This window comes from Oenanthe melanoleuca, chromosome 5 (assembly GCF_029582105.1).
Source record: "Oenanthe melanoleuca isolate GR-GAL-2019-014 chromosome 5, OMel1.0, whole genome shotgun sequence".
In the NCBI taxonomy this organism is placed as follows: domain Eukaryota; kingdom Metazoa; phylum Chordata; class Aves; order Passeriformes; family Muscicapidae; genus Oenanthe; species Oenanthe melanoleuca.
The window spans coordinates 44,859,600-44,886,424 of NC_079339.1; the positions used below are offsets into that span (position 1 = coordinate 44,859,600).

Below are 26,825 nucleotides of genomic sequence, written 5' to 3' on the forward strand. Positions count from 1 at the left end.
TGAGCATAGTATCCCCATTTCTTTCTTTTTCCTCCTTTTATGATTGAATATTTTATATTTTCTTCAATATGCTTTGAAAGAACTAACTTCATTTCATAGTGTTAACTTTATCAGAATACTTTCTGACCTCTTAGATGAAACTTCATTATATTTTCTTGTATAACAAGATTTTTGAGATGGTTATTTAAATCTGACATTCATCCCACTAATTTTGTTCCCTTCATATGAATAAATCCTTCAGATTCTAAGGATCTTCCACATATGAGGTGAATATCCTTCCCACATAAGCACTTAAATCCAAAAGAGCATATATAAAACATCCTCTCATATCTGGTAGTTAGATTCTTGTTTCTCATTATTGTTTGTCTTCATTAGTGGACTATAGTTCAAAAGGTAGAATGGATTATAAGTGCACATGTTCAAAAAACAATTGTATTGTCTCTTTTTAACAACAGTCGAAAGAGTGATCAAAAGCAGTATTTATTAAAGTTCACTAGAAAGAAAGAAATAATCCATTGGTAGAAAAATGTTTGAACCAGAATGCACTCCACAGTGTTTTGTTATTTTAAAAACACATTTTCAAAGAATGAAGCAAATAAGCCAAGTGGGCGTGCATAAATCAACACAGCCACCTTCTCCTGCTGCTCGTTTCCTGGCTTTGGGAAGCAATTAGATTACTTTGCTGAAAAGTAACCTTCTTCTGTAGAATAGACTCTAGTTTTCTTTGTCACACGGAGAAAAGCTTTAACTAGTTAGGAGGGACAAGCTGGAAACACGAACATGGACAGGAAATCTGAAAATTCTGTATCAGCAAGACTATACGGTAAGAGAAAAGCACTTATGCAATTTCAAAAAGTGTATACTGAGTAGAACACAGGCCAGTCAGAAGTCAAGCCAGTAATAGTTTGCTCCCAAAGAAACAAGTACACTTTTAACAGCTTAATTAAGAGTGGCACACTGTCATATATTTCATTTTACTGATACAAAGTGCTACTGATTTCTTCAAATGATAAATGTATTCTATTATTATCACCTTAATGCAATAATTGCTTCCTTGTATTTCCACTGATACTCAGGTCAAAAGAAGAAAGCACATAGTATCACAAAATTTTAATGCTAAAAAGCAAAATATAAAAAGTATGCTTCCAATTTAGTGTATATACTAGAAGAAAACAGACAAAAGAATGTAAGAAAGCAATTCAAATTAAAGAAAATAGTAAGTATCAAATTATGCTAAGCCATAGCTGGAAAAAAATTATGACAAAAAACGGCTTCTAAAGGAGAAGCACCAGCCCACAGATACTATTTCTAATAATCCTGTGTTTTTAAAACAAAGTTTAAAAATGAAAATTTATTCAAATCTTCACTGCTGTTACCTGAAAAGAATCACCACTGAGTCTGTAAGAAACTATCATCACAATTACATATCCTTAAGCAAGGCATAATTTAATTTAACATACTTTAAGTATCTTTCGTGATCATTCCAGTCGTGTCATGGCAGAATATATTTTAAATATTTAGTTTAAACAGCATCTACAGTCATCACTAAATGTAGCTGTGAGGTTTCAATACATTCTCCCTTGCATTACTATAGATCAATTAAGTATAGGTTTGAAAACACTGCATGCTGCATAACTCCACAGTGAAGCATTTTAAAAACAGCATCACAGTTTTATTCAGCATTAGTTATATTACAGTACTATTAATAATACCTGAAAGCTCATACCAGCATAAAGCTTTCTCTACCAGAGTAAAGATGCCTTTTGTCTATTTGCTTATAGCAATGACCAGAATGTTTCTCCAGTAAGGAAATTAAACTTAATCAGCAAGAACATCTTAGGAAGGTTGCAGAATCTCTGCTACTGGAGGCTTTTACGAATCACCAGTAGTGATCCAGGTATAACTAACTGTGTCTTTGGCCAAGCAATTAAGAGGTCAGACCTCAGAATCCTGTTTTCAGCAATTCCATGTGACAGCAAGCATTGCCAACTGACAGATGGTCACTTACCTGAAAGCAAAGAGAACTAACTCCATTCTGATCAGGTCATGGGCATTTAATGCCATCGAGCAATTAGCAGCAATCTCTGACACATCTAGTGCATGAGTCTTAGCTATCATAGGCTTGAAACTGAACAAAGCTCCTTGACTGCCCTGATGGTCTCGATGCATAAACCTCAGACTGTGGTCAAAACTGAGTACCAAAAAAAAAAAAAACCAACCAAAAAACCCACAAACAAAAAACCTAACAAAAAACAAACACACACCACAACAAATGCCAGCTACTCTTCCTGCAAATGCCATTCCAGGATACCCAAGGAGTCCCTGGATTCCTAAAGCTTGCAGGAATCTTTTAGTCAGTTTTTGAAATAGTTTGTGATCTGCTTAGAAGAAAGACATTTCTGGAGCAGCAAGACTACTAGAGCAGGATGAAGTTAGACAGGCATGCTTACTCGACTTCTTTTTTTTCTTCACACACACTCAGTGTCAATCCCATTGTCAATCCACTGAAGCAGCATTTTCTGAAAAGGGTCCCTCACAAATTATCCTCTTAACTTGAGTGAATAGAATAGTCTATATATAATAGCATATATATAATAATATAATAGTATACTGCAAGCCTAACAATTACCTGCTAGGGTAAGAGTATTCCAGGCCAAGAAAAATTTGGCCAGTCTGTTCATGAAGAAAAGGCATGGGAGGAAGCAATGAAAAGACTGACAACAGTTTAATAGCAAGATGGGCTATTTCAGAAGTACTGCCTAAGACAAGAGGAGGTCAGAACTAGTCTCAACATGAAGACTGACCCTTAGGAAAACACCAGCTTAGTTGGTTGCAATAGCTGTAATGTTAGTGTGACCTCAGACCAATGGCAAAGGTAACAGACAAAATTCCAAAAATTTACAAATCCAGAGAGAGAGAAATCCATCAGCGAGAGAAAAAGACATCCTCACATAAGTGCATAATTGTTTATAATTTCATTTTTGTCAACTCCACTCAGATTAACACTGACCATTTCAGAAAATCATGATTGCTTCTACCCAGCAATATGCAACATTTATCTATGAATATTAAAGCTTCCTTGTATCTACCTCTAACTATTGAAATTTAACAGCAAGGTTTCAATGTTTTAGAATGTTAAACTTAAACTTTAAAAAATTTACTTTAGAAACAAAAATATACTCTCAAGTGATTTAACAGCTTAATCCCTTAAAGAATCTATGTGACAGCTAAAAGTGAAAATCAAAATCCTTTGCTCTTTTCAGTGATGTCTTAGGGAATTACAGCCTCACTGCCAGCTGTTAATGGCTGATAACACTCAAAAATCTAATATCATTTAACTAGCATAAAACTCCTTCAGACCTTGATGAAAGTCTACATTCATGATTATCCCAATCTACTCAACAATGCATCTGACTTAGTAATGACCAAAAAAGAAAAAGCATAAGCACTCATAACACCCATTACATTTGGTCTATATATGGGGCTGTGTGTCCCTTCAGCAAAAGAGAATCAAAGTTTTTTTGTCCATTATCATCAGTAATCCTACAACATCCTAAAAATCTGACATTGTGTTGAGACCCACAATACAACAACGACCATTATTTATGTTTAAAAATACTAGTATCTGACTAGGATAGAGAGCTATGGAGCCAACAGTAACTCTAAAACAGATTCGTTCAGAAATGGAGCATCTTATTTAACAATGTATTAAAATTACTGTTTTTTTTCCCAAACACACTCTGAAAACTTAAAATAATTATCAAGATCATGTCTTAACTCAGATTAGGTTTTTGTCAAACTCTATTAAATTGTCACAAATTTTCAACCATATGTTTTCTTTTTTTAAAAAAAAGTGCATCTTCAAAAGTGCTGTGCTAGAATGTGACATCCTATTTTGCATGATGTGTGGAAAAAATTGAAAAAACCATGCTATGCAATACAAATGTGCTATCTTCTTAAAGAATGTTCCTATTACCAAAACCTCAGCTAGAAAACAAAATTATACATAAGAGCAATGCTTTCAACATTTCATTTAAAAACAGTGCATCTTACCCCCTGTTCCAAGAACTTTCAGGAGCTCAAAGTTTTCAATGCCAACTTTCTCTGCGTGGCCTGTCAAATTTGCTGAAGGGGAAAAAAAAACAAAGCACATCAGATATGTAGTACAACAAAACATCACTCTGACATCTTACTACAGCCTCAGTAAAACCAAGTCAAATTAAATGAGATGAATTAAATAAGCAGTGCTAAGGAAACATCCCAATTTCATACTGTATTCAACCTGAAAAGCAAGGGAAAGCAATTTTCTTGCTGCCATCAGTGTTCCTGAAGGTGTAAAATCACAGAACAGTAATTGAAGCCCATCTAGTCTGTATACACCATCTTCCAGTGTATCACTGGGCACCTCTGAAAACAGTCCAGTTCCACCTTATCGGTAATGTCCAATCACATAGTTACAGACAGCAATCAGGCCATCCCTTAGCCCTAGTATCCTGAATACTCTCATTTTTTTTTTATTATATGCTGTTTGAGATGACAAACAGAGCTCCAACAACTGTTCCTGCATTTTACACAGGATTGTTAAAGACTTTCCATTAGTATCAAGCAGAAATGACCTTAAGTCTACGTAACTCACAAATATGGAAAAATCTAAGCTGCTACAAAGTTGTGTTATTTGCTGTACAGTCTGAAAGCAGAAGGTTCTATGTTTATACAAATCTATACCATTTTGAGTGCTGATTTGTCTAACATAGATTTTTCTAAGCAGGGATGTAAGGACCTCTGTTTAAAAAAACAGGTTTGCAGGGTTGGTTTATTGTCTACTGCCTTTTGCCTGTTTCCCATACGAATGTCTTAAGCAGTTGCCATTTTTTCCATCTTTCATTCCTATCATAATATTATGCATCCATTTGTATAGTTTGATAAATCATGTCCAAGTTCAGTTCCTTGATCCACTTACTGAGCAGCTTCATAAGCACAATAAGGATGCAGCATCAAGTAGCAAGTGAGTCAATATGCACCATAGGAGCTGAAATGAAGCTTGCTATACTACCTTTGATTGCAAACAGAACAAATACTTCTGCTAAAGCTACATCACAGTCACTGCTTAAGACAGCAGTAAGGAAGCCACACTCATGTGGCAGTAAAGGAGTTATAGAAGGTAAGGCAAACTAGACTGAGTGTCTATACAATTAGGGTATGCTGTGTCACAGAAAGTAAACTATCTTCAAGCAATTTAGTATTACATATTATTCTTCTTAACAAGTACTGAAAATAGTACTCGACATAACAGTTTCAAAACACTGTCTTTCCTGTCAGGGATAACATAAGTCACAGACTATTCTAGAGACCAGGACTAGAGTGCCCATTTTTGAATGAAGGAGTGGACATCATTGCAGAGATTCAGCACACAGAACTTCTCTAGACACCAGCTAAATGCTGAACTCAAGCTGGGAAGAAAGTTTTCACTTCAAGAACCACTGATTTGGATCTTCCATAATGGACTATTCCAGAAAGGTTTTACTAGCTCACATCCTTCAAGGGTGTCAGCAGAAGGTGTTTTCAATTAAACACCCTTCTAGAAAGTAAAACATAATCCTGCCATATTCTTGGCACTGAATAGGAAGAGTGGAACCCAGAGAAATGCTGCATCTCCAGTAACATGCTGAAGATTTGCAGTGCTGGATGTGATACTAAAAAGAGATCAAGTCTTAAAACTCAATCCATTAATCTAAACTGCAACATAAACTCACATTCAATAACATTAGTAAAACCTTTTCCACTTTCAGGATGCTACACAATAAAAAGCTGAGTGCTATCTTGTTTGAATTACTATGTACTTGTTTCAATGTGAGCTGTAATTTTGCACTCTCCACTTAATTCCATTTTCACTTCCACTCAGGGTGCTTAATGGCCTTATCCTAAAAGAAAAAAAATAAATTTCTTGAAGGTTACTGTAATATTATTTTCAAAGTAAAAGGAGAAAATTACACCACAAATAAGCATATGATAACTGCAAAACAAGACCCACCTCATTCTTTTTACATTATACTGAGGAAAAAAGGCATCCCAAGACAGCTAAAGGATGCTGCATAACACACACAAGTATGATACGACACTTGAGACAAACTCTCTCACAATTGCTCCCCATAAAGCAAGAAGTAAAATTATCCTTAATTAAAAAATAAGAAAAACAAATCTCCAAAGCTATAAGAAAAGATTAACAATTCCCAGAAAGTGTTCCTCCCATTGCTGCCACATGGCAATGGTTAAGCTCCAAGAGCTTCAGTTGCAGTACTCAGTCCATCTCTGAAGTCATACTGCAAGAAAAGCAAGCTGAAGATCCTGTTTCTGCTGTTTTCTAATGATACCCCTAGAGCAGTCCTTTGTCTTCATCTGCTGAAAGCAGGTGCAGCACTTTGACACTCCAAGAGAGATGAAGTGCAGTTTTCTCCAGGATGAAAGTTGTCATTCCAACATTTCCTCCAACTTGCTTTCAGAAGCATAAATCTCAAAAGAGCAATTATTCTATTTACCACTCACTCCCATGAACCTGGATGACCATTTTTGGAGGACTTTTCACCAGGGATGCTCTCTGCAGTCACAAAACTGTTTCAAGACTGAAATGTTTTGAAGGATAGCAATGAGACCACTACTAGTACGACTGACAGAACAGCAAAAAGCTTCTCACCTCACAGACATCACCATGCTGGAAATGGTATCAGAACCCAAACCAGCAACTGCCTGTGCAAACTGCACAGCTAATCTGTAAGGACTGCAGTAGCATGTACATTGGTGCACAACAAGTTTCAGAAATAGAAAATTTACTTCTCCATGCACTTTTTTCTTCAAGTGTCTGGACACATCAGCTGAAGAAGTACCCCAAGGAATGGAACAAAGTTTGGATAGGAAGAGAAGTACTGTCCAGGTCAACAAGATGAGAGTTTCTCCACAAATAATATTAAGCTCACTGCAAAGGGGCACAATTAGAAGAATCCTGCATTTACTAATGTTCTACTGTAGTCCACACCAATCAGCATTGCAGCAACATAAGGGCATGCAGCTGAGGGCAACAGCAAGAGAGAAACAAATAGTGAATGGAAAAGCCAGGACATCATAGCATCCATAAAAACAAAGAGGAAACAGAGATACTAGTTACAATCATCACCTCTGAAGGTGGAAAGAAAGGAAATACCCAGAAATACTACCACTGCAAAGACAAGCCTCCCTCTACATGCAGGGAACACCAGTGCACCAAGACCAGTGCTGTCATTCTAATCCCCCTGGAAATAGGGCAGCTTGTTTATCCAGAATAATATTTCTCTTTGATGGAGGATCTCCACATGATGTAAGAGACATGACTGTCATCTGCACTACACTTGAACTTTGAGATGGCCAAGACTGAACTAAGAACTGTGCAAGCTGGTACTGTGCAATGATTCTATAAGCTTCTAATTGCACTTCTATGATCTTGAGAAATAGCCATTCAACAAGTTAAAATGTCCTCTGTCCTCTGTTTCTAGATTCTACTGCATATAGGTATTGAAGCAGAGACAAATAAGGCTAGAGCTTCCTTTACTGAACTAGATCAAGCTCTGCCTGAAAGGTGAAACTCATCTCTGCTAGTCTCTGCAACACAAGACCAATTCTTCAGTTTTATTGAGCAGAACGATGAACCTCAGGCAAATTTTAAGAACAGAGAAAACACAAGAAGGAAGATTAAACAGATGACATTCTGCAATATTCTAAATATTTGGTTGCAATGTCTACTATCAGTATCAAATTGATCTTAACCTGTTACTTCAGAGAATGGTCCATCCCCACTCCCCTAGCCAATCTAAGCCACAGCACCAAAGAACAGTTGTTCTTTTAAAACTTCTACATTTATGCCTCAGAGCAGAGAGGGGGTGCACACTCCTTTCCGGGGGGGGGGGGTGGGGTGGAAATACCCAACACCAGGCAAAAGAAACCATGCAACTAATTTGTTAGACATTGAAGGAAATACATACATTATACTGTTTATCTGCTATATAGAGTTCTACTTTGTTACTTGTTACAGCAACTTAGAACTATTTCTGAAGGAAGTAAAAGTGTCCTGAAATTTGAGAGACCATCGCCACCTAATAAGTGTCAGGTCACAGAACAAGGGCACCATTTAGTCAGCTCAGGGTACTATCTTACAAGCTTAAAATGGAATTTAAAAACCATAACAACTTAAGTATATTTTTCTTAGGCAAAAGAAAGAATGAAGAGCAAAAAAATGAAACACACACAGAGTTCTGGACTCATGCAAAAGAAAATACAGCCCATGTTGCTCCCATCTCCAGGGTATCAGTTAAGCTAACTGGGCTGGTAACTGCTGATTCTCTAGAATATTATACACTTAAGGGTAACACTGTCGGAGCTGAGAAAAAAAATTAAAAACTTAGAAAAAGGTTTGAAAAAATTTCAAGCTCTCAGAAAGCTCCTGATCCCATTACAGAAGGCTTGGAAGCCAAACTTTACACAGCCAAAGATGACAAAGACCCCTGAAGTAATAGCTAATACAGTATGTATCCATTTACATATAACAGCATACATGTATACTGCATGGAATACAATATGTGAAAATTTAGCAGCATAAAATGCTGTGGAAAACACAATAAAAAATTGTCATTACCATAATGAAAATAGAAGATAGAAGACTATCCCATCAAAGATATTACTTGATTATAGGAAGCTGAAATAAGTATAAAAGTCCAGACATCTATGAATAACAATGCAAACTCACAGCAGTCTGAACTGGAAAATGCTCCACACTAAGATCCATCTGCATTCAGCAGCAGCCCTTTTTCTCTAACAGAGGTCACTTTGCTGTGAGCTTTATCATTACTGTGAGCTGAATCCCTATGAGGTCACCAAGATTAAACTCAGAGGCACCTCCATGGTGCTAGAAACTTAATGTGTAGCAACATTATACATCACATAAGTGAAAAAAAAAAAAAAAAAGCCCCAAAAAAACGTAATTAGACAAGATGCTAATGAATAGAACTGCTATAGATAATCTAATGTTGAACAGAGTTGAAACAATCAGATATCTAAAGATTGTGCATCTTTTCTCAAACAAAAAATTAGGTCTAAGTACAAGACATGAACCAACTTTAGTTTTCTCTATCACTAGTAATGAATGAAAACATTTATAAAAATTCAATCACAGGTGCCTTGAACACAGCATCAAAAATAACAGAATACAAATGAATTTATTAACAAAAAAAGAACCTGATAACTTACATGTTGATGTGTATTTACATATTTGTTTATGCAGTTATTAGCCAGGAAACTTAATAATTATCCTGTCCCAGGTAAAGCTTTTATAACCATCTGTCCAAGCCAGCATAAAATATTTACAGATGTCAAGAAAAATGAGAAGAGGAAACAGTCACAATAGATCCCAAAACAAAACATAAACCCAAATAAACTGACTGCATGTAACATGACTCTTTCACAAACCAGGTCATCTGCCTATCTACAGACTGAGTCAGAAGCAAAGAAATGTCAGTAGAACTTGCACCTCATTGTTGGGATTCTGTGGTGGGGAGGAGATAGAGAGCATGTTTACCATAAGATAGCAAATTATGTAATGCTGGGGATACATCAGAAATATTTACATGAAAAATATATGGGGAAAACACATCCTCAGATACCCAGGCCTTGTTATATGGTTAAGGAATTCCATCAAGTGTTTTTTGAACTGCCTTCTGAATAGAATCCTGAGATACATTAACGTGGTATGTAAGACTCCTAATTCTTCTGTGGAACTGAGCACGAGCTTCTAAACTATCACATTTGGAATACACTGGATCAGAGCTAATAAAGAGTCTGACAATGAAGACTGCAACTATTAGTCCTCATTTACCTCAGATGTTTTATAGAACATCACTGAAATAATGACAGCAAAATCACCAGCTGTACCAGACCTTTGTACAGATCATTTTAGTCAAGTTTGTTAGATTCCAATGACTGGAGGGAGGAAAACAAACAAACAAAAAAATCCCACTCAACAAAAACAAAACACCACAAACACAACCCAGTTAAGATCAGTAGCCATCCTTCATAATCAAAGCTACCAGAAGATAAATAACAATGAATTCCTAGACTACAAAGTATTTTTAGAAAATATTGATTGTGTAAAGAGTAAAATCCAGAGATTTAGGCAGTATTAAATATGATTAATAAACTTAAAATACTCTTTGTAGCTCCCACAATCCAAGAAAACATATATTTTAGTGCTCAAAAGAGAAAAGTAGAAGCAAAAGCAATCCAAGCTTTGAAACAGTCAACTATTAGTACCTCTTGATCCCTAAACAATATACAAAATTAATGTTAACAATATTAGCATATTATATATTATTTTATTATATTATACATAATACATTGTTTAGTATGTAATGTTGTATTATAGCATATGAACATATTACATCTATATATTGTAAATAAGTAAAAACAAAAAATCTGTCTTACGGAAAATTTTATTTTAAAAGTATCTTTGAATTCTTGTAAAGTTTCCTTTTAAAACAGAAAAAATAAAATACAGTTGCCAGATGTACCTCCACAGTGAAGACTGAATTCACTATTCAGTGCATGATTCATCATGTTTTTTAGTCATAATAATTTTCACAATTCCCTAGAATGTAACATGAACCTTCCAGTTTACAAATAAATCCATTCTAATTTAGCTTCCCATTCAAGAAGATATAACTAAGAATTTGCATTATTAAACCCTTTAGATAATCCACTTATTTGTTTCCTGAAGCCTTTTATATTTCACACTGAATTATAACTTTGACTCAAGGGGAAGTTCCACACTCTTCTGCCTTCGGAGTTCTGCAGGCCATTGCTACATTAACTTCTATGCTATACATGCCCTTCCTCATGCATGTCTAGCAAACTGCAAACTAAAGCAAATTCTTTAGCCCAAATATTGTGAAAACATTAAAACAAATCCAGTATCCTCTTTGAAACAGACTTGATAAAAGGAAAAGAACAACCCTGTAAAGCAAAACAAACCATGTATATAGAGCCCACTGCCTATAATTCATGGACTGTCTCAAATTCCATTCAAGATCCCAGTTTTGGTAACCTCTGCCTCTCCCTGGGCAAAGCAGAGTTCGCATGCATGCCACAGGATGGGCAGCCTCCTGTGCAGTCACTCACACATACTTAAGGTATAGGATCCTTTAATCCTTTTTTCCAGAAACAAGAGGAAGTAGGGAGGAAATATCCCACTTAAAAGTTCTGTTTCCTTCTTATCTGACATCACAAGCCTTTTCTTTTCTTCTGTATCCTTCTCCATCGTGTAAAATGTTTCCTCTGATAGGCTTTATGTTTGCCATTGTTCAGTTTCGAAGCATTACCAAGCAACAGAAATGTTAAGATGCAACAACATTCTTTTTTCAGTGTAAATAATACATATTTTCTAAGGTCTGCAAAAAGACTAAAAGTTGCATTAGCTCTAGAAGTTAGCCTTCAAAAATGAAAACCTTTCCCTTTACAAGATTCCAGAAATAAATGTTAAAGAAAATGTCATTTTCATATTATTTTCACTGGAGAGCTTCACTGAAAATCAGAGACAATCACCACTTCCTACTATTTCAACTTTGGCCTATTTCTGCTTCTACTTCCTGAAAAAAGATTCCACTTTCCCCAAAAAACTCATTTTCCTTCCCAAAGTGAGACAAGAAAGACAGTGACTATTCTGAAGTGACTGAATTGTGAGCCTTCTATCAAGAAGAAAAATGGTTTGGTGTTAGGAAAAGAAAAAAATCTTGATAAATATATTAGAAGAATATAATTATTAAATGACATGTGTCCCAAAAGTCACTGCACTGTCTTATCTGCAAAACATCACATACATACACACATATACATGCAGAGCAGTGCCCAGTATTTGTAACAAAGCACATCACATGGTATCACACAGAGGCACTCAAGTGTTCCTTCCCTATCACAGATCCAATCTACATGCCTATCAAATGATGTTTTTCCAGCAATTACTTTTTGGTCATACAACAGACAAATTTCAGGGCTCTAAGACTATGAGATATAAAGCTAAAATTAAACCTCACCCTACATATCAAAGCCAGTATTGTAATTTCAAAGTTTAAAGAAGCCAAGCCACAGTATGATAGGATTAACAATCAGCTGTTTATGTAGCAACAGCACTGCATATGCTCTAACTTAATGCATTTTCATATGCCACCATACTTGCTTGGAGCTAACAACATTCTTTAAGATCCTCATTTCATCTTAAATTCAAGTTCTAATGTATATTTATTCACTTGGCCATATTAAATGCCTGTCCCTAACTCATTTAATACTTTTAGAGCAATCCCAAAACCAAGCAATTGCATATGCAAAATGTAACTGTGGGTTTACCCGAATTCAGTTGATTTTAATTAGTGAGCTTGTTACCATGGGGTTCAAGTAACAGCTCCCACAATATGAAAATAAGATACTCCCTTCTCAAAGAAGCCATTATTTCTACTACAATAGTAAATTCTTTCAAAGCACTCTGGAGACTGACCTCTTTTTCATCAGCCAACTGACAGCTACTTTCGATATGTATTATAAATGATTCAATTATTCACAGAGCTAGCACCCTCAAAGAAAGAATACAGAGATGAGGGGAACACTGGAATCTAAACAAATTGCACAATAAAAGATATTCATGCTATAGAATATATTTAGGAATGACAGAGATCCGCTGGCTCCAAATTCTAGTTCTTGCCTGCCCTCTGACTCTCTTTCCCAAAATAAAGCAAAATTAAATAATCATTCTGCATGCTTTAAAGATGTGGTAGGTTGACCCTAGCCAGCAGTTAAGCATCCACATAACCAGACTCAGTACAAAAAAAACCTTTGAACATCCAAAGTATCCTATAGTTTTATATACTTCTGTATCAACAGAAGCTGACTGCAACTTCTCTACTCAAATTATGCGTATCTCTGTGCATTGTATAGACAAGTTCTGAAACAGTATCTCCACACGTCTTGCATAGCAATGACACTATTGACACCTTCAGGAGTAGGAGTCTCCCAGGAGTACATGACAGAGCAGCTCCCTCCTCCACCCTAGTGCTCCAGAAATAGACAAGTCATTGCTAGAAAGCATTTTTCAGAAAGCAGTTTTCTAAACACTGAATATAGAGAAGAGAACAAGGAGGGGAGAAGCAACTTATTCCGACTAAATTAAATTTCAGAAGCTTAAAAACACAAACAAGATTGAGAATATTTAAAATAAAAGTGAAAATTGATACTTCATATAGCTGTATGATCAGGATTAAAATCAAAGTTGATTATTATGCTACATTGGACAGTTCTTTGTCTAGATTATACAAATGTTTTTATTCCTCAAACTATCTTTAAAAAAACGACCCGTCGGGGATAAGTGTTCTGAACCTTTATAAAAGAAATCTAGACATAGCTATGTAAACAGATTTATACATGTGTCCTACTTCCTTTCCCCTTACCTTTTCCTCTTCCATACTTAAATGTAGCAACACCTATCGAGACAACTAAGTTTTCCAGCAGCTCTTCTGCTTCTTCTTGAAAGAAGGAAACTACAGTCCCTTCGGTTTCTGTACTTATCAAGAGACCGCCTTTTTTTTTTCCCTTCCCTCCTCCTCCTGCCCCCGCCGAGCAGCGGTGATAGCCGTGTTCCTCTGGGGCAGCTCCCCCGACCCCAGGAGCGAGGGACAGGAGGCAGAACGGGACCCAGCAGAGCCAGCACCAGCACCTGCCTTTCACACCGGCCCATCCGAGAATGACAACTACATTAACCCGGCGAGCAGTCCCTCAAACTTTTGCAGTGAACGGCATCACATGCTTACTCTCACTTCATCATGGAGAAAAAGATGACAGAAAAGGAATGAAAGGCATGGGTTAACAGCACCTTCACTGGTAATCAATACAGAGTACACTGTGATTATGTTTTACACGCAGTTCTAAATGAACATTAAAATTTAGGTTTACTGCAGTGTTCAAGTTGCCTGGAAACTTCTGAGAAGCAGTGAATCCCTATTAAAAAGAAATAAAGCTCTTCCTCAAAGCAACAACCTACACCGGAGCATTTCTGTTGTATCTTTAAAGGTCATACATATTTCACACATTGAACTACTACTCCAGAGGGTCGTAACTACCGAGCTACAAGAAGATTCACAGACTGAAAAGCCAGATAACTCCGCAGTTACGTGTTGGCACATTCCCCTCCCTACAATTCCGGCATTTCACCGAGGTCAGAGAAAAGCTGTCACATAAAACGACTTCATTTAGGACTGGAACAAACCGCACCCCCAACATAGCCATAGAAGTCGGTCAAACGCACAATTTTTAAAAAAAGTTGTTTATAAATAGAGAGCCTGGCTACTCTTTATCTCCTCCAAAAGCGTCAAATACCACCGGGAAGTAGGACAGGGGAGCCAGGCATGCAGCAGAAGTCGAAGTGAACTACTTTCTTCAGAAATAAGAGAAGGCCCCCTCCCCGCCCCCATCGCACACGCTCCTGCCCTTATCTTCCATCTCATCCTCTTTGCCCCCGCCGCTGAGATTTCCCTGCTGGTCCCGGAAAACTCTGAGGGAGCTCCCGCTCAGCAGCGCTCCCCCCAGCCCGGGCCGCCTGGGCCCCTCCGCCCCCGCGCGCCCCCGGGCCCGCGCGCTCACCGTTCCTCAGCTCGTGCTTCACCGTGAGGAGCGGCAGCTCCGCTTCCCCCGAGGGTCCCTCCATGTCCTCACGGCGGCTCCCCCGCCCCTGCCGCTCCCTGCGAGTGAGCGCGGCGCTGGGGGGATGTCACCTGGCCCGAGACGGGTTCTATTTCCCAGGGGCGCTCCGGGGCACGGGAGCCATGCAAGCGCGCTGGGGGCTGCCGCTCTCCCCTCCGCCTTGTTGGAAAACAGGGGGGTGGGGGGAGAAAAACCCAAACCTACACCACCCAACAACAAACAGTTATTAAAATCTAGGGAGGCACACGCACGACGGCTTCCCTCCCCCGGCGCTCAGAACCAGCCCATGTCCTTGCGCCTCCCCTCCCCCGGGCTCCGGCCGCCCTCCCCGCCCGACAGCGGGGAGCGGCGCCGAGCCCAGCCGAGCCGAGCCGAGCGGGGCCGAGCGCGGCCGGGATAGGCTGAGCGGCCCGGCGGGAGGCGGTGGGAGCGCCGCGGGGAGCGGCTCCGACTCAGGCGCTCGCGCCCCCTCCCTCCCCGGGCCGCGCGCTCATTGGCCGCGCGCGCCCGCGAGCCCCAGCGGCCGTCGGGCAGGGAACGTTCCCCGCGCGCCGCCCCCGCCCTTCCGCCGAGCGCCGCGCGCCCCCATTGGCTCGATGGCTGCGCCAACCGTCGGCCCCGCCCCCCGTCTTCCCCCCGGCCCCTCTACTCCCCGCGCTTGTTTGTAAACATTCCCGCCCGCCTCTACCGCTGCCCCCCGACCCCCGCGGAGGGCGGGCGCTGGGCTGCCGAGAGGGATCGGAGGGCGGTGACTGACCACTGGAGCTGGCAATCACCTGAGGGAGCGGCCGTGGCGCCATTCCTCGCTTTAGGGGCTGGTTCCGCCGTACATGACGAGAGGAGCAGCCGTGGGCTGGCCCACTCGCAGTGGCGGCCGGGGGGAGCCGGGCTCCAAGCTGGCGCGGGGGATGTGGCAGCAGGATGGGGAGCGCGGTATCCCCGCGGGGGGATGCGGCGGGGCAGGGAGCAGCGAGGCACAGCCGGGGACGGGGGAATTCCCGCAGGGCCCCGGCCGGCCGCCCGCTGAGCCCCCGCCTCCGCGCACGGGAGGTGCGGGCGGTGCGTGCGGACTCGCAGCGGCGGCGCGGCCGGGCCAGGCCGGAGAGCTGCGGCACATCGGTATGTGCGCCTCAGCCCGCGGCCCTGCGCCGCGCGCCCGGGGCTCCGGGGCCCCACAATGCGGCGGCGAGGCTGGCGGGGCCCCCGGTGCGCGCCTCATGCCGCCTTCGCCCTTGGCCGGGGCCGTGGAGGGGGTGGCGAGCGGAGCCGCCTCTTGGGAGGTCGGAGAGGCCGCATGTACTGAAGTTCAGCCGGCCTTGGTGATCGCTGGAAAGGCGCACGGCCTGGAGAGTTATGGCAGCTCAGGAGGTGCCTAGCAAGCGCTTGCTTGCCGTAAGGTGGGAGTGGGCGAAGTTGCTGGGTAGGTACATCCATGTTCCCGGTTCACCTTGCTCTGCCTGGGGCGCGTTCATCTGGTCCCTTTAGCTGCGAGGGAGACACTACCCTCACACAGGGCTTTGATTGTGTTGTTGAGGGAGATACGGTTCAAAACACATCGGGTCTGTTCATCTCAGTTAACCTCTCAGTCTGTTATGTTTTGGAGGCAGTCTGGTATTTCTAAAGCTGTTCTCATTTCCTTAAGACATATAAAACAAATTACTTTTCTCTCAGTTTCTTATTTACAGTAATTTCTGATTTGTTGCTCTTGAATGCCACTGCTTCTATCCTTACACACAAGCTGCTAACTCACAAGCCCATGTCTCAGCAGCAGTGTTCACACAAAGTCTAATTAAGTTACATTAAAGATCAATTAAATGAAATGTCTTACGTTAAACCATTATTTACATTCCAGTATTAAATATTTGTGTGTTTGTACACATATATGCAAAAAATGCATGTACATGTAAACATGTCTACAGTTTCCTGTGGAAATACTACATTGGGCTATTTAAAGTTGATAAAGAGTTTCTGCTTCATGATTATTTATATACCAGACTTTGGGTTTAGGGTGCCTTTGCAGTTGTCATCCCAGAAATTAATAATACTACCTAAGGGTTTTATTTAAAAGTTTGTAAAACTTTTGAAGGTGTTTCCCACCAAGCACTGCAGCTGTTCTGTTGGGGTATCTCCCTGTAGCATATGATATACACTTAACTCCACCAAAATGTCGGTCCAGTTACTGCCTTTCCAGCAGTATTATATCAAGACTATAAATATAGAAGTCTGAACATAGGAGATGTTTCCAAACAAATAAAATCAAACAAAATCAAAATAATTGATTCCCTAGCTTTTGTCACTTCTTTTTTAGAAACATCACTATGGCAGAGAAAGTAAATATCAGTATAGTATTGAACTACAAAAGGAAACATGGAAATACTAAACTGGTTAAGTTTTTGTATTTTTGTAACTAATGGCTCCACTGTACATCTAGTGGGGATACTGAGATTTACTTCTTTATTACATAAAAACCACTTCTTCCATTATTCCATGACCCAGATACTAGATTTTAAAGAGACTGGTACTATATTTCATCCAGTGGCTTTACTAGCCTACACTTGGACTAACTGTCCCTGGCACCCTCAGAGGAGAGAAGCTGAAATCTGACTCCATTTACCAGCACTCAATGTGAGGGATGCTGGCATTGAATCCAGTAGTTGTTAATAGTCTTGGTTTCAGATGTTCATAGCTTGACAGGCTGTATCTGCTTATTTGCCTCAGGCTGAAAATTTCTCCTTTCAAATTTCAGCTAAAACAGCTTTAAAAAATGAGGCAATAACCCTAAAATACCAAACCAAGAATACTGATCTATGCTGACGATGCATATAATAAAACACAGTGATTACTGTGTATATTTCAGTTTAAGATGTGACTGGCCTTGCAAAGTACTACTGCATGAAATGAAAATTCTTTATTAGCACTGAGGGATCCCCTGATTTACTTGCATCATGGTCATTCCATTTTAAAAAAGTAGGATTTTTTACATAACAGTTTCTCCAGAGTTAAAATGTTTTTGCAGTGGGATTCTTGTGTCATATCCAGAAACAGCAAAGCAGCCCTACTGAATGCTTGGAAAGAATCCCACCTTTTGACAGACAAAGAGCTATACTTGCACTGAAATCCTAAACCTCCTGTCAGTAGTCCATGAGTACAAGACTGTGCTCCAGTTTTCCTTTCAATGGAGGAGCAATGGAGGGTTAGACTTGGTTGTGTACTTGATATAAGAGCAGATCTACCTTCAGCAGAATGGTCCAGGCAAGGTGGGCTGGTTACATTGCCTTCATCACACAGCAGTATCACATGGCTTTGTGGGTGGCTGTTAAAGGACAGAGTTCTGGTTCTGTCAGCCTTACAGGCAGATTGGAATTACAGATAGTTGGAAATATACAGGCTACATCTGTACCAGGAAATAAAACAGATTAGGACTCATTCTGTAGGTGTCAGGGAAGTGGCATGACATACCATGGTGCAGCTAAATTCTTTCCCCTTTTCTTTGCACTGCCTCCTGGATTTGTTGAGACAACATACCATTACTGAGCTATGTTAGCCTCCAGCTTGTACACAGACACTGCCTGGAAGAATACTGGTCAGGGATCCAGCCATTCCTGGAAGCACGCCAGCAGTCAGGAGTATGGATAGTCAGGTGCCAGCACTCAGATTATGCCTTTGTACTGTTTAAATCACTACACAGACTGTCACAGAGTCAGGTGAGGAAGGAAATTTGGCTCAACCCTGCTGCCAAAGCAGCATGAAAAAGTCCAGGAAGAATGATGGGCTTAGACTCAGTGAGAGTACAGACTGATCTGTAAGAGATTTTTTGTTAGTTTGGGGAAGTAAAACCACCCTTAGTATGTGAACTGTGCTTTTAGGGGAGCAGTTTAACTGACTGAAAGTGTTACTTGCATTTAAATACATTTGTATGTATGCTGCAACACTCTAAAACCCTACTGTTTGTATGATGTGCATACAATAAATTAGCCCTCTGGTATTAAAAGGAAAAATATTTGATGTTTAAATGATTAAAAGCTATGGGGCAGTGCAGAGCTACTCATGCTCCATACTGCAAATAGCTTTTGGTTTTTAAGCAGCATTTTCATATTCATGTGCGCAATAAGAGCAACCTGACAGGTCAGTCAGCCAACAGTTCAGTGTTTGGGCTGAGCATGTGCTGCGAATTTGGAAATATGGAGTAACACCACTCTAAAGATAGATGTCCCTTCTCTACCCCACAACACAACTGTTCAAAAATATGTGTATTTACTTGCCATTCCTAATTGTGAAAAGAGGGAAGAAAAAAATGCTGTGGGAAATTCCCACATGGAATGATATTGTTGAATTTCATTAAAGAAAAAGTGTCACAGCATTTTCTTTTTGGTTCTAAAAGAGGTGGTGTGCCAAGCTGGTTTGAGGGCTGAGGTGAAATTGAAATCTCAGTGTACAGACTTCTGAGAGGAAATGAGAGAAAAAGAAGAACAACATGAGTGCTAGAACTGCATACTCCCAGGGTGCTGAGGCCTCACAGTTTTGAGGGATTTGATTTACTTTCTTTCTGAAGGTAAGCTGCTTATGGAAATTGTGGTTTCTATGGAGCTAAAGTTGAAGGTGTTTGGTGCTTTCTTATGGTCATTGAATTGTTACAGAAATAGGTGTTATTTTCAAAGGACAAATTTTGGAAAGCCAGATGATACAAAATGTTCCTCTTAATCACTCCATGGAGAACATTTGAACAGCAGGGGAAAAGATCAAATTTTGGAAACCACAAAATGAATTTAGGGAAGGACTCGCTGTGAAAGACAAACATGACATGAAACAGCTTTTGCGTGAGATTTTAGTGTAGTATCAGTTCTAGTTTTTAGTTTGCATGACTTCTCTGTGATTTTTATCTTTTGCTTAATCTGAATCTTTAATTGAACATTCTGTGCTTGATAACTGTCAGAAAAGTAGATTGGGGAGGTATATTTGCTGTTTAAAGTATTTTTTACGAAACTGCTCTGGGCAACAGTTTTATCTCTCTAAAACCACTTAATGTTTTTACCATGAAAGGAGAAGTTATGCTAAGCATCCAAGTCTAATAATTCTCTTAACGGAAGTGGTACAGCTCTGTCAGAAAGTGGATCATTTCTTGAAAGAGTGTATTTAAGTGTTAAGCTTCTAGAGTCCTGATTCAGTTAGTATTAATTTCTTCACTGAAGTAATTTGTTTATTTTTTTTTTCAGTCACTGTACAGTTGCAACTACCATTATTACAGGCAACCTTTTCAAAAGTTTAATTACTAAAAGTCTACGTAGTTATAAAAGAAAAAAAAATTATCATATTGCTGAGTTTCTAATGAGGAAAAGGAATGAATGCTGTCTATAGGGGAAAGAAAGTAGCACTAGCCATTGAAACAGAAATAGGGGTTTATTTCACTTTTTGAGCTGCTAAAGCTGCTTAAGGGAGGCAGAAATGGAGTTTCTGTTTAATAAAAATAATTGACTTTTGGATTCTAATCCTCAATCACAATAGTTTGAATTTTTTTCAGATTTGTTGGAGGGAACACAGAGAGAGGACTGTTCTACACAATGTTGTCATTAAACCTCAGGAATACTCGCTGAGTAAAACTCAAAGTCCTTTTCAAAAGACCTGCATGTGTATTCTCACTATTTTGAAATTTTACTGTCAACTTTGGAGAGGGGCACTTTAGAAAGGAGAAGTTAATCAAGGTGAAAAGCTAGTGATGATGAAATTCAATCTTTTAACTGATCATGAAGACCGTGAATGCATTCTGATAGTTGCAGAAGTTATGGTTCTGTTTTCCTACCCCAGAGAAGGAAGCATAAACATGAGAAAGTGTTTAAATTGCAGAACTTAAAGCTGTGCATTGTAATTCTTAAAGAGGGCCTGCAGAGAAAGAGTGAAGTACCACATAAAATGAAGTGGGAAGGACAATTTTTGAAAAGCATAAATGAAAAATAATAAATTAAATATATAATTAGAAGAAAACTTCTGGAAATTAAAAGTATTGCATCTGTTGAATTACCACACAGCAAAAGGAGATTTAATGAAGTGAACAATTATTAGAGAAGTTCCTTTCCCTTTATCTTGGGAAAAGTTGTATGATTATTGATTATGAGCCTATTATTTTAAATTTAAAAAGATATCTCCATGAATCAAAATAACAGAAGAGAAAATCTGAAAACAAATGGATAAAATAAGATAAAATTTTCAAACTCAGTTGCTGTATCTCCTGGAGTTTGAAAGGAGCTTAGAGCTCCTCAGAAAAAACTATGATAGTGAATTCCAAATTTTCAATACTTTCCAAAAGATGGGGATTTTTAACTTTACCTGCATAATTGATACTGGCACTGTAAATTGTGTGATTTGGGACTAGAGCTAACTGGTATTGAAGCAATTCTATAATTTCATTACTGTTTTTCGTAAGTTTTTAATCCCATACTGATTTATTTAGATACAGGATGCAAACTAGGGTATCTTTAGCTCACCATTGCTGTCTCCAATGCTGGCCAGGAGCAGCTGCATAGTGTCACAATAAGTTGTGGTTTAATAGTGCAGTCCCTGAATAAAGGCTTCTATTTGTTTGCTTTGACTTTACCATTTGCTAATTTCATCTCATGACCCATAATGATTTAGTTACAGAAGAGTGTGAAGAATTGTTTCCTTTTATTTCCTCCATGATTTTGTTGCATCTGTCCCTATTTCATAAGCGAACCTATACGAAGCATATAGGTTCATATGAAGCAGTAGCTTCACAACCTAAAAATATCCAGTAAAATATTTACTGTAGATAGTCTGCTGTAGAGGTCATGCACCAGGCAGTTGGAGCTCTTTGAGCTTTCAATAATCCATGCACAGCCTCATTTATTTTGTTTTTCTCAAGTAGAGGACTTCTAGGGGAAACCTAGATTATTTAAATGTTAGAGTGCTCAGTTTTAATACATCTTTTTTCTTTTTTAATGTGAAGTGTTTGCTGTGACAGTCTTTGAAGAGGATGTCAAACTCCAGTAGGTCAGAAGGCATTTTAGACTCCTTTTGTAAATTCCTTGGGATTTGCATTTTCTCTGAAGTGTTAAAGACTTCTATGCAAATAAGTGCCCCATTAAGCAATTTTCCTGTGGCTGTCATTTATTAAGCCCGGCTAAGAGTGAGGTTTGGCATCCTCCTTACAACATGTCACATTCAAGCTTACTTTTCTGTTGTGACTGCTTGGTAATGTATTGATGGGGAACACGATAGCAATGCAGATTATTGACATTGTAAATAACTCCATTTACTCTGAGGTATTTCAACCCCCTCCCACCTGAGGATTTTTGAGCCCTTATGAAGATTTTTATGAGTAACATCTCTCTCCATTTTTAAAAAAAACCACATTCCTGTTCAACTAGATTTTATTTCAGACCTAACACAGATTACAGAAATTTTTTTTTTTTCCCATTCACATATTCAGTGTTGCCTTCCTGCCACTCTAGTGAGATGCATCTTCAAACTGGAAGTCAGATGAGGCAAATGCCACAGATTCTTAGAATTACTTGTAATATGCAGAGAAGTTTGTTACAAGATTTGATTAAGTCTTGTAAAACTTGTTCTCTGAGTAACTGTCTTGCTTTAACCCCAGCCAAGCCCAACCACCTGCTCATTCACTGCTCCACCAGCAGGATCAGGGAGAGAATTGGAAAGGTAAAAGCTGGAAAACTCGTGGATTGAGATAAAGACAGTTCAATTGAGAAAGCAGAAGCCACACACACAAGCAAAGCAGAACATGAATTAATTCACTGCCTTCCATGGACAGGCAGGTGTTCAGCCATCTCCAGGAGAGCAGGGCCCTGTCACATGTAATGGTGACTTGGGAAGATGAAATCTGTCATTTCAAATGTGTCCCCCTTTCCTCCTTCTTTCACCCACTTTATATATTAAGCATCATGCTATATGGTCTGTAATATCTCTTTGGTCAGTGTGTGTCACTTGTCCTTTGCTGTCTCCCCCTGACCTCCTATGCACTTCTAATTTCTTTGTCACGGTGACAGTAGGAAGAGCAAAAAAGGCCTTAGCTCTGTGCAAGCCCTGCTGACAATAACCATAACATCTCTATGGTCATCGCTCTGTTTTCAGCCAAATCCAAAACATAGCCCCATACCAGCAGCAGTGAAGAAAATTAACTCCACCCGAGCCAAAACCAGTTGTAAGGCCCCAAACAACTCACTTAATGAAACTTCAACAGGGCTTATGGTTGCTCATGTACTTTGAGTTAGAGTCATGGGAGAAATACTGACAAGATTTCTCAAGAGATCAACAAAAAAGAATTTACTGGCAATTCTAGAAAATCAAAGAACTTTGGCAAAATGTTTAGAGTAGCATTCAGGCAACATAAAATGCTTCTCAAAGTATTAACTTCACCCACCTAACTTAAACTCAAAGCCCACCCAATTTTAAGTTACTTGGAATTCTAACAAGAAAAGAGTCAGAAAAAAGAGAGAAAAGACACTGAAAAGAATAAATATAGCTACCAGCTTCTGGGCTCCAGCAGTGTTCAACTAATAGAATTTCCAAGAGGTCAAGATGTACCTGTCTCATGTTTGTCCTTAAATACCCCTTGGCCTTCCTGGGCCCTTCCCCCAGGTGGGACTTCCAGTCATTTGGCCACTCAGGAGCTGGGCTGGGATCTCCAGGGGCAGGTGTGGAGATTGCCTCCGTGTGTCAGGGATTGGTGGCCATTGCAGGGCTGGGATACGGGCCCAGGGGGTGTATGGGGCAGGGCATTGCCTCACCAGGGAAAGGCCTGACCTGCCTCTTCCACGTACATGTGAAAGGCTTCAAGCCATCAATCCTTCCAGTCTCTCACACCAGCACAGAAACATGTATCTATAATATGGTGTGGCTTTATAATACCTTCCTGCCCAAGAATTTGGCTTTGGCAGTCGTGAGTTGTGAGATGCTTGCCATTATTTTCCTGCTTCTTTAGATAACAAATTGATTAAACTGTTTCACTTTGTGACAGTATTTTTCTTTAGAAAGCTATGATTAGTGGAGGTACTGGTTTGGTTTAAGATAAAATAATTACTTTTGGATAACAAGTACCAAAACAACAGAATTATAAATCATTTGAGTTTGGACAGGAACCCAGTGCAGTCCCTGAACACTAACCTTTATGGATATATAAGGAGGAGATGGAGAGGATTTCTGAAGAAATAATCAGAGTCTCACTGCTTTGACAAGCAGCAAGTGTTAATCCCTTATTTAATCTTGTGTCTCACTGCAGACCATACCCGTGTTTTCTGTAGCCTTTTATATATCCTTTATGACTTTGGATATGCCATGTAAAAGTAATCATGCCTCCTCTAAGACATTTGCCTAATCTTTCCAGTGCCTCTCTTTGTCTGCAGAAGTAAATGCCTTCACACCACCCCCACACCCCAGGAGAGCAGCCTTCCCCCCACTCCCTGCCTCTGCTACGGTAGCAGCGACATCCATTTGCCTTCAACTACAGACTTAAGGATGTCGTTGTCACAGCTGAAGGTGACATTAAGTATCTCTCACATCATCCTTTTTCTTCCTATTATTGATTTTACCCCTCTCTGTTGAAGCTTCACAGTGCATCCTTTTAGGTACTGAAGCTTTGGGCTACAATTTAATCTCATTTGGCCTTATTGATTTGGTTGTTCTGTTTGGTTTTGTAAACTTTATTCCTGTTGGGATTCTTAAATGTGACTAATACAAAAGTCATATACTCTTATTAAACCAGGGCCTTTTCTAGAATAACCATAAAACCAAAACATTTAACGTTTGCCTATCCATTTTATTAATAATCATACCATCCCTTGTTTGTAGAATGTTCATTGCTAATCTTCATCTATTTATTTTGGAGAAAGTAAATAAAGAAACTTCTCTCTTGTCTTTCCTGATTTTTTGCTCGTCTTACATCTACCTACTAAGATATTAATGCAATAAATATTCCAGCCATCAAATTACCTCCAATATTCATAAGTTGTTTCAAAGAAGCCATGAGTATATGCTGATTTATTACAAAAAGATGTAATGAATTAATTCTAAGTGTTATCTTATAGGTGGTATCAAGGCTGTTTTCAGAAGAAGTTTCAATCTCTAATTTAAAACATACAGCTTTACCAGCTGTTCAGTGCAGATAAGAGATTACATCACAGTGGAATGATACTGGAGAGCCCTTGCTATAGCTGGACAAGATACAGATTTTGTGCTGAGCAAGATGCAGACTCAGAACAAAAAGCTGCCCCCTAAAATTTCTTATTAATGTGTTACATTGAAAGCTCTTAGAAAACAACTGTAAACTGGGAAAACTTTTTCACTGAAGCTGATAAATACTATAAAGGTCAGAAATTGATTGTCCATCAGAAGTATGTGTCTATTGGTTACAAAATCAGCCATCTCTAAGTGTGGTATCCTCTCTATTCCTTTTTAAGAAATACATTTGAGATGCTTGACTTCTGCAAAGCTCATGAACCCAAGGTCACTGATGTTAGATGTATTTCTGTTAATATTCTTAGCTATTTTTGATATGCATAGTTTATATGTATACAGTGCCCACTTAATGCACTTTATTTTGCATATTTTCATTTGTACACTTAGTAACCATGGAAAAGTCACATATTGATCATTCTATTCTTTGAACTATAAGTTATGCATTTTGGACTTTAATTCTCTTAAATTTATTCAGACTTGAAATAACTTTAATTGGAAACAGTTTGCTTAAATTTATCAACCATTGAATGAATGCATAATAATATATATTATAGATATAGATATATAGATATATATGATATATATGATATCGATACAGATATAGATATAGATGTAGATAGATATAGATATAGATATAGATATAGATATAGATATAGATATAGATATAGATATAGATATAGATATAGATATAAATATATAGATGCAGATATAGATACAGATATAGATATATAGATACACTATTTTTTGCCTAGATTTTGAAACCAAGTACGGATCAGAGTATTTTCCTCCTTCAAAAGGAGTGGAAAATATTGTGTAATATTGTCCAAACTGAACCTGGATTTACTCAGAATATTTGCTTTTTAAACTTTCCACTAAATGTGGGGAGGGGGAAGCATGTTTATTGTTTGATGCAAAGGACACAGATTTGCTTATTTTTATTTGTGATTTCATATTCTTTTATATGCCTTCTGGCAAACTGTATCTTTGATGTCTATCAAGAAAGTCTCATTTCTTTCCAGTCATGTATTTTAATGCTCCAGTGAGCTTGCGTTACTTCTGACAATTTTCCCATGGACACAAAGATTGTATATTTCATATATCTGCAGTCTGAAGTGCTTAATAGATTCAAAATCAGCCTTGTATAGCAAGCTTTCTATGTCAAACTCAGTTAATTTATAAAGACAAGTATTATGAGAATAGAAAAGAAATTTCCATTAGGGAAATCTGTCAGTAGAGAATGAAGTTTGAAAGTCATTAGGTACCATCATCTCTTCAAATGTTGGTAGTAGTAACTTTTTTTTTTTTCAAATCAGTCTCCTACTGCTCCATCATTCTGACTGGAAATCACAGCAGTTTCTAGTAACTGATACCTGTTCGGCTTCCTTTTACCTGATTAAAATCCTCTCTTTTCAATCTTTAATCAGAAACACCTTGGTCCTGTATTCTAATCACAATGTTCTTCTATCTTTGGATATTATTGAAAACACTTCCTGGTAGGTAGGATACAGCGGTAATAAAATACACCTTGCTTTATATGGTTTTTGCTTATGTTTCCAAGTAACTGAACAATTATCCATTCTGTTAATTTTTTTCTGTCCAGAAATGCTGTTCCTGTATATACTCCATCTTCAAAATTCCAGGTGGTTCCAAAAATGTATAATTTTGTACTAATTATATTAAAAGAGAAGTTACCTAAATAGGCCTAGGTTTGAGCCAAACTCATTGCTCCCTTTCCCCCACAATCAAAATCACACACATTTGCCCAATCTTTTGGAAACAAACCCCACAGGCTTTCTGGGTTTTTTGTTTTTGTTTTTTTTTTTTTTTTACAAATGTGAATGCTTTGTTTTAATTGTAAATTT

The 26,825-nt window shown here is 38.9% G+C and overlaps 2 protein-coding genes across 5 annotated transcripts in view; one reads left to right on the top strand and one right to left on the bottom strand.

Annotated features, from left to right (window-relative positions):
• RPS6KA5 (ribosomal protein S6 kinase A5) overlaps positions 1 to 15,231 on the bottom strand; it is a 73,566-nt gene extending 58,335 nt beyond the window's left edge. For 2 of the 3 annotated variants that reach the window (XM_056493503.1, XM_056493502.1), the window contains exons 1-2: positions 14,698 to 15,231; positions 4,054 to 4,125 (exon numbers count right to left, since the gene is read on the bottom strand). In XM_056493503.1, the coding sequence (XP_056349478.1) occupies positions 4,054 to 4,125; positions 14,698 to 14,761 (136 nt within the window). In that variant the 5' untranslated portion in view covers positions 14,762 to 15,231. Of the gene's footprint in view, positions 1 to 4,053; positions 4,126 to 13,508; positions 13,532 to 14,697 lie in introns of those variants that run through there. The other variant, XM_056493505.1, reaches the window with a different exon arrangement.
• A 413-nt stretch (positions 15,232 to 15,644) lies between these two features.
• The window catches only part of DGLUCY (D-glutamate cyclase), a 47,826-nt gene continuing 36,645 nt past the window's right edge, over positions 15,645 to 26,825 (top strand). Inside the window, exon 1 of one of the 2 annotated variants that reach the window (XM_056493506.1) lies at positions 15,645 to 15,876. In XM_056493506.1, coding sequence (XP_056349481.1) covers positions 15,679 to 15,876 — 198 coding nt within the window. In that variant the 5' untranslated portion in view covers positions 15,645 to 15,678. The other variant, XM_056493509.1, reaches the window with a different exon arrangement.